Source organism: Carassius carassius, chromosome 1 (assembly GCF_963082965.1).
Source record: "Carassius carassius chromosome 1, fCarCar2.1, whole genome shotgun sequence".
Lineage (NCBI taxonomy): Eukaryota > Metazoa > Chordata > Actinopteri > Cypriniformes > Cyprinidae > Carassius > Carassius carassius.
The window spans coordinates 34,839,103-34,853,495 of record NC_081755.1 but is presented as its reverse complement, the minus strand read 5'-3'; the positions used below and the strand labels follow the sequence as shown (position 1 = coordinate 34,853,495).

The 14,393-nt window shown below is 35.4% G+C and overlaps 1 protein-coding gene across 1 annotated transcript; it reads right to left on the bottom strand.

The window, feature by feature from the left end:
- Positions 1–8,079: 8,079 nt before the first annotated feature.
- On the bottom strand, positions 8,080–13,700 carry dlx4a (distal-less homeobox 4a). The gene is made up of 3 exons (XM_059557090.1): positions 13,197–13,700; positions 12,011–12,204; positions 8,080–8,619 (listed from the first exon to the last, which is right to left on the bottom strand). The coding sequence occupies exons 1-3, from the start codon at positions 13,498–13,500 to the stop codon at positions 8,371–8,373; spliced, it is 747 nt and encodes a 248-aa protein (XP_059413073.1). The 5' UTR covers positions 13,501–13,700; the 3' UTR covers positions 8,080–8,370.
- Between the last annotated feature and the right edge of the window lie 693 nt (positions 13,701–14,393).

Genomic DNA, 14,393 nt, shown 5'->3' with positions numbered 1-14,393 from the left:
CTAAAAAGTCACATACGTGTGATAGCAACCTCTCATGCGTGTGTATAGTGCTTTCCCTTTCACTTGTGATGATTCACACTGTTTCTGAGGACAGTAAGAATGTGCCGGACTGAATGAATTTCACTGTGCTGCTGTGGCAGAGCTAACCGATTGCTTAGCAGATTATTTTGCTTTGGAGAAGCAGCACAGGAAGATGGCTCCTGAGTAACATGAACCTCATTTTTTGTCACCCAGTTCTGTGGTCCCTGAGCTGTTCATGTGCGCACGTACATCTCACACAAGAACTTTACATGAACTCTTTCCCAGCAAAGGACACAGCCAGACTCCCATTGCAGTTTAACCAGTTGAATTTTTCTGGTTCAGACGCATAGCAGGGTTTCAATGTCCTTTTTGACTGATACTGTGTCAGTATGGCTCCAGGAAGTGACACAGGAACAAAAGGGCAAAAAGGACAGACTCACTGTGACTAGCTAAACTCAGGCACGGAGCTCCCATGAAGCCATGCACCTGACTCAGGCTCAATCTAAGCCACCAGCACTGCACACACGCACTGCTCACAGTCACAATCTACTGCACCAGCACGGGTCAGTTCAGCTGAGCCCTGCCCACACACCCTGTTCTTGATGACGGGGAATCAGGAATCCATTTGTTTTGCTGGACGTCCAAACCTGGTTTACAGCACTTTCATTAGAGCAGAATCCAGTCCTTTACACCTAGCCAGATCATGAATATGTTGATTGAGACTTGGACTCTTAAAGGGGTCATATCATGGTATTTTGAAATAAAAGTTCATTGTACCCTGAAATCAGACTGTAACTTTCAGAACTTCTTCCCTTGTCCAAATTTAAAGGCCATTTACTGAAACTATGCAGCAAAAATGTATTTTTCTGAATAGTAACACATGGCCATTAACAATTACATCGCATATTTGGTGTCCACTCACAATGACAAAGTAGGATAGGTAATATTATTGTTAAAACACCAGAAGGAGTTTAATTTTTGATATTGCGTCAAACTTTGTGCTTTTCCTGGCTGTTTGTAGCACCTAAAGCTCTGCAGATCCCAGTGTTGAAGGAATAGTTCACTCAAAAATGACACTGATTCACTGTTTGTTCCAGTTCTCCTAAGACTTTTGGATTTATCTTTAAATACACATGAGGATATTTTTAATATATTCTCCTATTTTTCTCCTAAAGTCCACGCAATCGAAGGTTTGATGCATCAAAAAGTACAGAGAACAGTAATCTATATGAATCAAGCTGTTTAAATCGTCTTCTATAGAGACTCATGTGCTTTATACTGAGATCCGCACATGACATGCAAGAAAAAATAGTAGGCTAAATTGTGCGCATAATTTAAATCATCAAATTTGTTTATTTATTTATTTTTATTTTTGTACCATTTTCTGTAAGAAAAAATAAATAGTAAAATAAAAAGGACGGGAAAGGGAAAAATACTGCCAGGACAATATCCCTAAAATTATATTTATGATCACATGATTTTCATTTTTGGGCGAAATATTCCTTTACAGATGTGTACACTACAGCAAAGCCCTGTTGCTCATTTCACATGCAAAAAAACTGTTAATGACTTAAAGGCAAAAAAACCTGTTTAGTGTTGAAGATCAGCAACAAGATGTAAAAAACAGTTATTAGAAACTAAATTTTGACTATTGTCAGAGCAAAAGATTAAAAGTGGACCTCATGGGAAAAATTGTAAACAATAAAAATAATAATAAAATGTATGATATGACTCCTTTTATAGATCTTAAGAAGGGCATAGTCTTCTCAACAGCCCTCTGGAGAAACCCCATGTCAACTACATGTTCACAGTCTGCAACGTACAGTAGCAAGCCATATTTGAGGTCCAAAATTTCAAGTGTGAAAAGAAGATTTGCCATTCCTTTAGAAAAAAAATACCCGGTCCATCTTCTGATGAGGAATGAAAAAAAAAACAAAGCACTCATTCTTTAGTCAGAATACTTGCTGTTTTTATGCTGAGTGGACATAACACGTCTGCAGGCCGTAAATTTAAAGTGAGCAGATCGTGACAAGCAATTGTTCGAACAGAGCAAAACTTAAGTTCATTTCATACACTGTGCTTTGCTGTACATGTTTTTGAATCTGAACTGTACTGTGTGTGTTCAGTGTGGATAGCCATCGTGCTTCTCATGTGTTTAGTTGGTTTGACACACTTCATCACTATTAACTCTGTCTCCCATATCCAGATTCTCTTGTAGTGATTTGATGATGAGCACTTCTGTTATTACAAACCTTCATACCTCACGTGAATCATATAAGAGGATGAGTTCAACATAGACTTATTAATGTCACACTTGTCAAATACACAGCAGTTTTCACTTCTCCAGTATCTTAGACTGCCATAATGTGACCAGGCTGGAATGAATGTAGTTGTAGGTCTGACAGTCTTATCCAATCAGAAAGAGACACATCTGCAGCAGATCTGTGTTTCTTTGAGAGGTAATCCATCATCACCAGTACTTCAATCTCCAGTATTTAACAGGGTCTAACGCACAACAGGACCTCACGCACTTACTTTAAGAAACCATCCTCATCCTCAGCGCAGGCACCTCACTGACTATTGTTTTGTGAACGCATTCAGTGCAATAGACCAGGGGTACAGAACTCAGTTTAGTTCCAACCCTGCACCAACAATGCAGTTTTCAAATATGCCTGAAGGACTTGATCGGCTGGATCAGGTGTGTTCAATTGAAGCTTAACTCTGCAGGGCTGTGGACCTCCAGAAACCTGAGGTTCTGCACCCCTGCAACAGACCGTAATTTTATGTTTGATAAGTGATATATAGCTATAGTTTTCTTCTTTAAAAGTGATTTTATCTGCATTCTCTCGATCACAAATGGCTCTGTATAGTGACAAAGACAATGATGCTGGCACAGATGGCAGTCTGTGTCATTTTCTTGCTCGTAAAGCAAAATCTGTGTGCTTTTACTTGATTTTGAACACTATGCTTATATGGGAAGTTGTTAAGGTGCCCTCTCCTTTATGGGTTGGTGATACACCATCTATTCCAGTGATGCAGAATTGCTGTTAAATCATCCTTTGTAGCATTGTACATTATCCTTCTATGAAACTGTCCTAGTACCAACCTGTAATGGATGTGAAAGGCCTGTGAGGTTTTTCCCCTACAATGGCTCTGTTCAGTGGGTGCAATGCAGACTATGTTTATTTTTTTCTTCTTTTTTAATATTTCAGCTTTATTTGAAGAAAAATTCTACAAATTTAACTGATTCTCAAACTGCTGACCATAATTGGACTTTGGCTTGGTCAATATACATTTGTATTTTTTAAGATGTTTGCTTTGAGCCATTATATTTGCATGTTGTCAAATTTAACAATTAAGGTCATATTTTCACATACAGGAACCAAGTGAAAATGATTATTAAAAAAATGTCCTATTTGCAGCTATACAATCAATATATATACAGTACAGACCAAAAGTTTGGAAACATTACTATTTTTAATGTTTTTGAAAGAAGTTTCTTCTGCTCATCAAGCCTGCATTTATTTGATAAAAAATACAGAAAAATTTTAATATTGTGCAATATTATTACAACTTAAAATACTAGTTTTCTATTTGAATATACTTAAAAAAAAATAATTTATTCCTGTGATGCAAAGCTGAATTTTCAGCATCATTTCTCCAGCCTTCAGTGTCACATGTAACATCCAGTCTATCACATGATCATTTAGAAATCATTCTAATATTCTGATTTATTATGAGTGTTGGAAACAGTTCTGTTGTCTAATATATTTGATGAATAAAAGGTTAAAAAGAACTGCATTTATTTAAAAAAAAGAAATTATAATTATATTCTAATAATATATTTTCTTTACTATCACTTTTTATCAATTTAACACATCCTTGCTGAATAAAAGTATTGATTTTATTTAAAAAGAAAAAAAAAATTACTGACCCCCAAATTACTGACCAGTAGTGTATATTGTTATTACAAAATATTTATATTTTAAAAACATAGCTTCTTTTTTTTTTCTTTTTTTTTATTCATCAAAGTATCCTAAAAAAGTATCACGTTCTGAAAAAATATTAAGCAGCAGAACTGTTTCCAACTTTGATACTGAATCATCATATTAGAATGATTTCTAAAGGATCATGTGATAATGATCCTAAAAATTCAGCTTTGCATCACAGAAATAAATGATAATTTAAAGTATAATAAATTTTAAAACAATTATTTTAAATTGTAATAATATATCACAGTATTAAATTTTTTTCTGTATTTTTGATCAAATAAATGCAGGCTTGATGAGCAGAAGAAACTTCTTTCAAAAACATTAAAAATGTTAACAATGGTAATGTTTCCAAACTTTTGGTCTGTACTGTATATATGTGTGTGTTCAATACTGAAAGCTAAATGTGTGGGAGGGGTTTAACAGTAACTCAGGTATGTGTGCTACTTTTCACTTTAAAAATGTTTAATAAATGATTGTTGTCTGTTGTAAAGACCTCTTGTGTTTGATTATTTGTGACAAAGCTGCAATTATCATTGGCTACTCAAAAAGGGATCGCTGTAATAATCTAGGCTATACCCAGAAAGAATTGTTAGATTATATAGCAAATAAATACCAGGAATTTATATGTGTCAGAGCAGCTATGCTTATGTGTATAGAGAGTGAAGGGCATATATGTTTTTAAAGGAATAGTTCACCTAAAAATTTACATTTTGTCATCAGTTACTCACCCTCATGTCATTCCAAACGAGTATCTGTTTCTTTTTTTATGCTGAACACAAAATAAGATATTTTGAAGAATTCTGGTAATCAAACAGTTGATGCCATTGGCTTCCATATATTTTTATCAAAGTCAAATGGGGACCGACAACTGTTCGATTCTTCAAAATATCTTCTGCTGTGTTCAACATAAAAAAGAAAAGACATGAGGGTGAGTAAATAATGACAGTTTTTGGGTGAACTATTCCTTAAATTTGACACTTTGTAAGCCACTGTATAAACTACGATCACCAGTACCACTAGGGCAGGATATACTAATAAGATGATGAAAACCGTCATTCAAAATGACAAGTCAAACTCACCGGAACTGTTAACATTTAGATGATGAATAAAGATTAACTGAAAATTGTAAACATATATTTAGCTATTAATCACTTCAAATTAATGTATTTAGGTTATATATTTAGGTATTATCAACACACAGATTTCCCGTTTCTCTCTCACTGTGGCCACAGCAGCTCGTCCATCCATCCTGTCCTGCAGCATCAGGTGTGCGGAAACTAGCCTTTCTGACAGTACCTACAGAAAAATGAAACTGTGACTATCTTATTGGATAACATTGAGGGCGACATAGGCCTAATCAATTTTCAAAGCAGCTGTCAAGATTTTAAGGTTGACACTGCTGAAAAAAACAAAAACAAAAGAAACCATCAGAGAAATACTAATGGTTTCTTCTACAAATACCATTACAAACATTACTTTTAACTTTTAACCATTAAAACCATTTCCTGCTGTGTGTTTTGGTTTTGGGACAGGCTTTAACAAGCCACCAATAGACGGGTGACCAATTAGGCTACCACTAAAGACCAACAGGGTTCACAGTTTGCATTAAAAACAACAGGCTACTATTTCAATAACCAGTAATACCATTATGGAAAAAATGGAAATGGAAAAAACAACAACAGAAATCGTAAGTATTTTATGAGTTGACGATTTTGTGTGAATATTAATTTATAGAATTGATGTGCATGAAAAGGTAAGATTTTTAGAAACCTAACCCTCAAACTGATCCTTCGAAAACGTACGATTTCACTAAAATGCAAATAGTGACAAATCGCCATGAGAGTGTTGGAAAAACTAAAAGAAAAAAAAAAGATTTTTGATTTTTATTCTAATCTTGAATTATAAGTAGTCCTCACGAATTTGATTGGTCGAACGGTGCTAGAAGACTACTGAGACTTTTCACGGTCTGTATCACTCCGCTTGTATCACTCTTCTGCAGCAGTGGGGAATGGGATTTTTCCGTGAATCTGTTCTGTAGGTCACATATTACTTCAGTAGGTGGCAAGATGTTTCTTCATGAGCGAAGCACATTCATTCAAAAACACTGCTTCATTCAAGCAAGAAACTTTTCTGAATGAGTTATTGAATAATTCACAAAATATTAGTCGAAACACTGATTCATTCAGGAAGTAGCCTACTGTGTGTGGCTTGGAAATGCGCGGCGGTTATACTTGTGCATCCTCTCACGGACAAAATACACGAAAGATAGGCCTACTGCATCTAAAATGTAAATTGCTCAATATTAACTTCTTGTTTACGCTAACAATCATGTTATTGCTCAATAGCACTCTTGCTAGCGTGATGTTGCTAATTTCTGTAGCTTATATTGTTTGGAAAAAGCAAGCTGCTGAAGTTAAATGAAGGAAACCCTTATAGAGTAGATGTTGGTGAAGCATATCCAAGTTAGCAAAGAGAGCCAGCAGCAAGCAGTTTTATTATTATTGGGTCACTGAAACATTAAGAAGATTGAGGATACTAAAGAGACCGTCTTCTCAAACATGCATGAGGTTCTTTCTACTGTGGACAGTTGAACATAAACATAATTTGAGAAATATCTGAGCATTTTTTGGCTCATACAATAGTCAATTGTAACCAAAACAGTTTGGTTACCAACACTCTTCAAAATATCTTCAGGTTTGATACGACATGAGTTTGAGTTGTAGGCTACTGTAAATAATGACAGAATTTAAATGTCCGGGGGAACTATCCCTTTAACAGAATGCTTTATTAATTAATGAGCTCTAGCTCTGAAGAACCAAATGCAATACCACTTCCACTGAATGAGGGATGAGAAAAAGATATTAATTTTAAGTACTTCTTTTTACCAAGACCCTTCAGACTTTGCATTGCCATAGTTCTTTCAATAAAATCAGAACTTCAAAATATACACAAGTCAAAAATGGTCAGTGTCAAAGGCTGGTATCTCATGATAGATGATCCCCATGTCTGCATAGAACTCTATATCCGTGTTTACCTGCGTGTCCTATTGGCCTTCTGCAGCATTGAGGATGTGTGTCACACCAGCGGATGCAAACATGTTACATTTGTAGCTGCAGACCTGTAATATAACAGCTACATCAATACAATGGTCTTTTTCACTCTCTCAATCAGTGTGTGAAAGCATAAAGCATTAGAGGGCGTCCTTCACACATGAAAAACAGACCATGTTTATTAAGGCTTGCCCGTGAGAATTTGCCACAGGATACATGAACATGTTTTGAATCTCAACTTATCAGATAAGAGAGGCTAAACCTATGATTGCAAAATGTAAATGTTTGTTGAAAACTCCTGATTTAATACTTATAATTATGGGTATGAAAAAAGAAAATAATCCACCCACTATATATCTGGAGGCTATGTGAGCACTTACTCATTTCCTAGGAGTATCCCCCGGGTGGACTTCATTAAAATGTTTGGAGTGCATACAGAAGTCTCAGTTTTCATTTGTCAATAGACCATTGAGCTGCTGAACAGACACTTCACAGTCTGTCATGCTCAACTCAAGATAACTTGTCTTTCAAGTAGAAAACTCAGTGCTTCAATTCTAATGTGATTTTCTGTAATCCAGTTCTATCTTCATTGTGGTGCCTTTTAGAGTAATAAATAATGGTCTAGTGTTTTCAGTCCAATGGTCAGTACTCAACTCAACATAATTTTAAAGTGGTTCACATTCATCTGTTCATTATTTTGTGTGTGTTAGGCCTATAAAGTTAACTAGAACCAAACACTCAAAAATTGATATTCTCTTTGTATGTTTCAAACCACTAGGTGGCATCAGATTTTTTTTTTTTTTTTTTTACTTTTGAGACTTTTAAATTAAATCCATTTGGCGTGTTTACATGTCCTGTGGCGTGACACGCTATACTCCATCAAATTTTTTTAAACATTCTGTTAATTATTTTAAAATTATTATGCATGCAACTTTATTTAAAAATTGCAATAGACTGATAAATAGTCAAAAAGAATGACAGAGGTTGCAGGCTTTGAAATACAAGATAGACAAAAATGGCAATCAGACAATGGCATTTTATTCAAATTTACAAGAGTTTACAAAATCCACATTTAGGTTAGGTTGCTTATTCAGTCTTTTTAAAAAACAAAAAAACAAACAAAAAAACCTGCAAGCAAAAATGTCAGCATTTTAAATCTTCATGAAGAAAATACTGGGGAGGAACTTGAAGAAAGTTTGACTTTGAGTAAACCGTGCTAAAAAGGGCTGGTGTGATCTGAAACAGAGCGAAATGGTTGCATCAGTAGAGGGTATGCCGATACACTGTAGACTGTCCTAAACATCCCATCACATCATCTGAGTTCTGGCCATTGGATCTTGATGATGACCAGGGTACCAGTGTCCAAAAGAGTTCATATATCCTCCAGAGTGGATGGGGGCACCCTTGGTTGACATGGAAACATCCCACAGGGGTGGCATTCCTGGTGAACATGGTGTTGCAGAAGCTGCTTGAAGGTGTTCTCCTTCTGCTCCACTTGAGCCATGCTTCATGATCTTTTTGTACTTGGAACGTTTGTTCTGGAACCATATCTTCACCTGCAACATTTGCACTTGGATTAGCATTTGTTATTTCAACATGTGTTTTCATCAGTTGACAAGTATGTGATGAACTTTAATTGTTATTATTCATTAAACAAATGTTGAGCAAGATTGGAAGGAATTATAAAAATGTAGAACAGTAAGCATTTTTTGTAGTAATGATACATTTGTAGTTTAATAATAAAATGCCAATGAAAAACATCAAACTCCATGATGATACTGTATAAAGTTATCACCAAAATCAGCCATTCAAAGAAACAGACTTTCTTCTTTTTTGTTTTTTCAGCCATCTCGTGTAACTGAAGAATTAGTAAAGGGCATTGACATGGGCATCTTGATTCTGACAGAGGAGGAGCAATGGGAAGTGCTTCCAAAAGAAACCATTGATGTTGCTATCATTTTGGAAAAGCATCTTGTCCTCACCGATATCACCGATAACTTTTACAGTATTAACCACTGGGAAGTTTTTCTTGTCTTTTTTTATTCTGTAAAGCTCTACAAACACTGATTTTCAGTATCAGAAGAATTTCTGCCAGCTTTGAGTCAGCATTAATTTTTTTTTTTTTTTTTTTTTTGACAATCAAACTTCTGCCGACAAGAGCTTGAGCTGGCTGCAAGTGAGAAGGGGGAAAAGCTTGACAGTTTTTTGGATGAAACAAAACTCCAAACGTTGTTGCTGTTTTTTAATCACTCCAAAATTTTACCCAGAACTCTCCCTTGCACAAACTTGTGCATGCTTTTTTTTTCAAGAATATATGACATAAACAACCCATGATATTATACTTAAGGTGTTTTTAATTTCTTAATTGTGTGACCTACGTGGAAAATTCATACTAATTGTGAATTTACAATCAAAGTGACACCCACAGCGCTGTAAAATCTTCTATAATGAAACAATTAAAGTGATGTTTTCCAAGAGACTTTTAAGCTGGATAAAAGTCCAATTACCCTTACCGTTTTCTTTGACACCCAAAATAATTATTCTAATTTAGGCTTTCATGTTTTTATTTTAATGTGATTTTCATATTGCCGCTTTTCAGAACATTTCTGTTATGTGGCGATGCTTTCATTTTTATCACTAAAATTATCTCTGCATGTACCATAAAATAGATTAAATGAGCTGCCTGGACTAAAAAGCAGGAACAAGTGCCAGAGGCAACATTCAACACGGCACAACATTTGACGGCAGTGATGACAGAATCTCAACTGCTTATAAAAGAGTATTTGGCTCTGCAAACTGGCCACACACACTATCATGCAAACATATTTTTGATATGTGTGTCAGTTCTGCTGAATATTTGTGCTGCTGAACAGATAATTATCTGTAAATGTCCTCAAGAGAAAACTATAACACTAGTCAATGAAAAATGTGTTTCCAAACTACAGAGTATTTATAATGTAATTGTATTGGAGATTTAATATAGGCTACACACACACACACCCACACACACACACATACAACTGTTCATTTACAGTTGTTATGATAATAAGAGCAATTAGTAGGAATTATATAAATTTAAAATAATGTATAAATTATTTCCAGACCATAAATATTGAAAGTTTTGGAAACCAGAAAGTTTCACTTACACTCTTTGTTTAGTTTTAAAAATGTAACAATTCCACTGATCTATACATAATCTCTATTACAGATCAGTGAAGAATTCATATTTCTGTATTTTTAGCACTCCCAGACCCAGACTTTCAATCTCTAAAAAAATAAAAAATAAACATTTGAAAAGCTAGATAAAATGGAAATAAATGAAAAGCTTTAATTGAAAAAAAAAAAGTTTAGGTAAGTTTTCATTGTTTTGAAGTTAGACTTTGTGTGTGGGTGGATGGTTTGTAATTTTTCTAGAAGCTTCAGTGTGTCCTTTCATTAGTTACTGAAGTGTAGGGTGAAGTCAGGTGGGCCACCGTGTCTAACTGGTCATAGGGTTGGATTAGAGAGGAGCTGAGTGGAAATGTTAAATGGGATGGAAAGATGAGTGTACTTTTTAATAAGATGTTCGTATTGCAAGTTTGATATTTTATTATTTATTTTTGAAAATGTTTTGCTAAATTATGTTATGATTTATATGTTGCTTCCCATTTTTTATTCCATAATTTCAGGATATGTTTTAATGCTTCCTTTCAATAAATCAGTTAGCACGCATGTTCACATATAAAAATTAAAAACAAGTTTTAGTATGTTATTTAATGTTGCTGAATATAAAACAAGAAATAATTAGGACTTTAATTAATCAGGGTTTCAGAAATATTGCTGCTCTAAAGATATTAACTCTGCATGCATGGGAAAAAAATAGAATGCATTATTTCTAAAAGCACTGTCATGAGAATAAAGTAATTTAAAATAAACGTGTGCCTAGCAAAGTCATGTATAACTGTTACTGCAATAAATAGTAAATCATTTTTGGTACAATCCTCAGCTACTGTAAATGACAGTTGGATATTTACTTTTATATAAATCTGAACAAAAAAGTTGGCCTGTTCTTCATATGGGGATTTATACAGTTTCCCTTTTATCTAGCCTACTGTGCAGTATCTATATATATATGTGGCTGCCACGATTTTAATCATAGAAGCATTAATTATAATTATTAGAACCTGCCAGTGAAGGAGGAAGAGACTCGTGCTCACATTTATTTATTGATTTATTTATTTATTTTGTCTGTGTTTGATTGCGTAATGTACGGTGGAAACCTTTTGCAGGGTCACGTATTAATTGTATAAGAAATATTAAGAACAGCCTATCACACCTCGAAATTGTGCTTGTCAACGTGAGCCTATGTGGATTTTTGTCATTCCGTGGAAGGCACAGCTCACGAATTATCGTTTTAACAAAAGTTTGTGTGTGTGTGTGTGTGTGTGTGTGTGCGTACGTGCGTGTTATATTTACAAAACACTTAATATACGTTAGTACAAGACATAGTTTTTTAAATAATAATGCAAAATAGGCCTCAATTATTATCGGTTATTTTTCGTTCCATTGTCCCTGATTAAGATTCGATAGGCTAAGTGATTTTGATGTTTGACAAACATTTTTACTCAATATTTAGATAACGCCGTAGGCTATTTTGGGAGCGAGTGGTAGGCTAAGGACGAACCGCACTTTACGCGCTAAACGTTCTGCTTTCTCCCAAACAGTCCTATTAAACACAGACCTACACATCTTCACCTGTTGAAGGCTTCGCGTTGGTTTGTATTGTTCTTAGACTAGACCCAGCCTTCTGATATTCAAAGAAAAATAACTACCATTTATTTCTTATTCTTATTATCAGCCATTTTTCTTTTTTAGACTGGACCCCACACACAGATACACACATCATGGTGCACAGACGGAATTGTTTGTTGATGTTTGATTCAGTGTTTATCGTATGTTCCTGTGTACCTGTGTTTGCGTCAGCCCCAGTTTGGCCGCCAGATCAGCGCGCTCCGGCAGCGCGAGGTACTGGGTCTGCTGGAAGCGCTGGTTAAGCGCCTGAAGCTGCAGGCTCGAGTAGATCGTGCGGGGCTTGCGGATCTTCTTCCCCTTCCCGTTCAGACGGATCTCTCCACTTTCAATGGAACTTTGCTTCTCGGAATCTTGAGTAGAGGATTAAATTTTAAACAACAATTGAAATAATAAAAATAATAAAGTAGGCTACTAATATCTGTATAATGAATCTAAATTTCTCAAAAATGTGTAGGCCATTCTGTTAGAAGAAAACGTTTGTTAAAAACGCATAAGACATTAGGGTTAAAACAGACATTTTCACTATGAAATATCTGAAAAGGCAGTTCCTGTGTTTTAGTCCATATTAATACTTTTGTAACTTTATTGTCAAATCTCAGTTTAATAAAAAAAAAAAAGAAAGAAAAAAAAGAAAGAAAAGGTAGGCCTATAGGCTAAATATTTGGGCCTATATAATTATTAAAAGTTTGTCATGGTTAGTCTAAAACAAACCAGTAATTATTTATTAAATTTTTTTGATCAATCTAAAGACAAGTTTCAAAGACAGATCCGCGCGCGCGCGTGTGAGTGTGTGTGAGCGGGGTCCGACAATTAGGCCACTTGATTTGTTAATTGGAGTCATCAGGTCTAGCTATATTAATTAATATTGCGAAGACATTAAAGTTAACATGCCATTAGAAAAAAATATACAAAGTAGCCTATCAATTTAATGTTGAGTAAAACTAAAGCAAATAGGCTATGCTGTCTCTTAAAATATTCGTTAAATCCACAATTAGCTTTTGACAGTGATTTCACGATTTACCGTGGGTTTTCAATCTTCTGTCTTTATTCTGAGCTTTAAATGAGCATTTCTATTTCTCCAGGATTTTTGATGCGCTCAGACAGTTTTAAAAAAAATTGTGCAGATATAAAACTTTGCAATAGGCTACATCGTGCCCCATTTCACGGTGGGACTTTAAACGTTTTGGAACGTTATTAATTAGAATTGTGTCAGTAATTAAATGAAACAAATTTCAGGAGCAATAATCGTTCATGTCAAACCAAAATTCAACATTTCTGTCTTCGGAAAACAATCACAAATAGGGTTTTAAACTGTAGCTAGGTGATGGAAAGCGCACTTTACCTGCATCCTCTACTCTTGAATGTCCGACTGCGCTGTTGTGTTGATAGGGCAGGTACGCAGGGTGGTGATGGGCTGTGGGATAGTGGTAAGTGAGCGGACGGCCGTGGTACGAAGCAGCGCCCGAGGAGAAGGCCGCGTCGTACTGCGAATGTGCGCCTTGATGCAAACCGTGCACTGGATAGTGCGCGTGGGACACACCGGGCGAATGCTGCTGCTGAGACTGGTAACCGTGACTGAACTCCAGAAAAGCCGATTTTGAGGGGTCTGAAGCCACCAAACTTTCAGACAGTGAAGTCATAGTCATTTTTTAGAGTTTTCCATTAGACCGATGCACCATAAAAAAGCAGCATCTATTTAAAAGTCATGTGATTTCCATCACTTAAAGAGGTCCATTAGAAAGATCCATGTCCGTGAAAACGCGACGCTCGTGTGTTTGCTTTCGTTTTGGCTGTGTATGAGGTCTGTGAAGTTCATTTCTGCAGTCTCGTCACATACTGGAGTTAATTCCAGCAGTGAGAACGCGCTCTCTTATTGGCTGCACGCGCCGTCCTCGTCATTCCTTTAGACGCAATGACGTCACCAGTGTAATATGTACTTAAAAAATCCACAAGTTTTCAGCTTTTGATGTAACAACACTATTTAAAAACAATCGATTGATTCGTTGTATTAATACCGAGAAATAAAAGCAGTGCATTTAGGAAATCTCAAAAACGTTAAAGTCTTCTAAACGATAAGATTCACAAAGGTTGACAAATAAGATTAATCAGTGGGCCATGGATATACAAATACATATAAAATTGTCAACCTAAATGTATGAGTGACAACTATGGTTGCCATATCTATTTATTGTAAGTGTTTCGAGCATAACGGGGGAATTTTGTGAATCACTGCTATTATAGCCTTGTAGACTAGGCTATAATGTCACGTAGCCTACAGTTTACTGCTTTCAAGTCTTTTTAATGAGGAGAATAACCTAGACCTAGACCTAAGTGACATGGAAATCACATGATTAGTTATGACAATTTGTTATCAAAATTATATGAAAATACGTGAACATAAAACCGAAACACTGAACACGAACTAAAATAGGCTAATGCAGTAACTAAACAACATAAAATGGCTATATTAAACAATCTTTTAGACAAAGGAAGAAACGAACTTGTTAATTTATTAAATAAAATTAAACTAAACGTGATG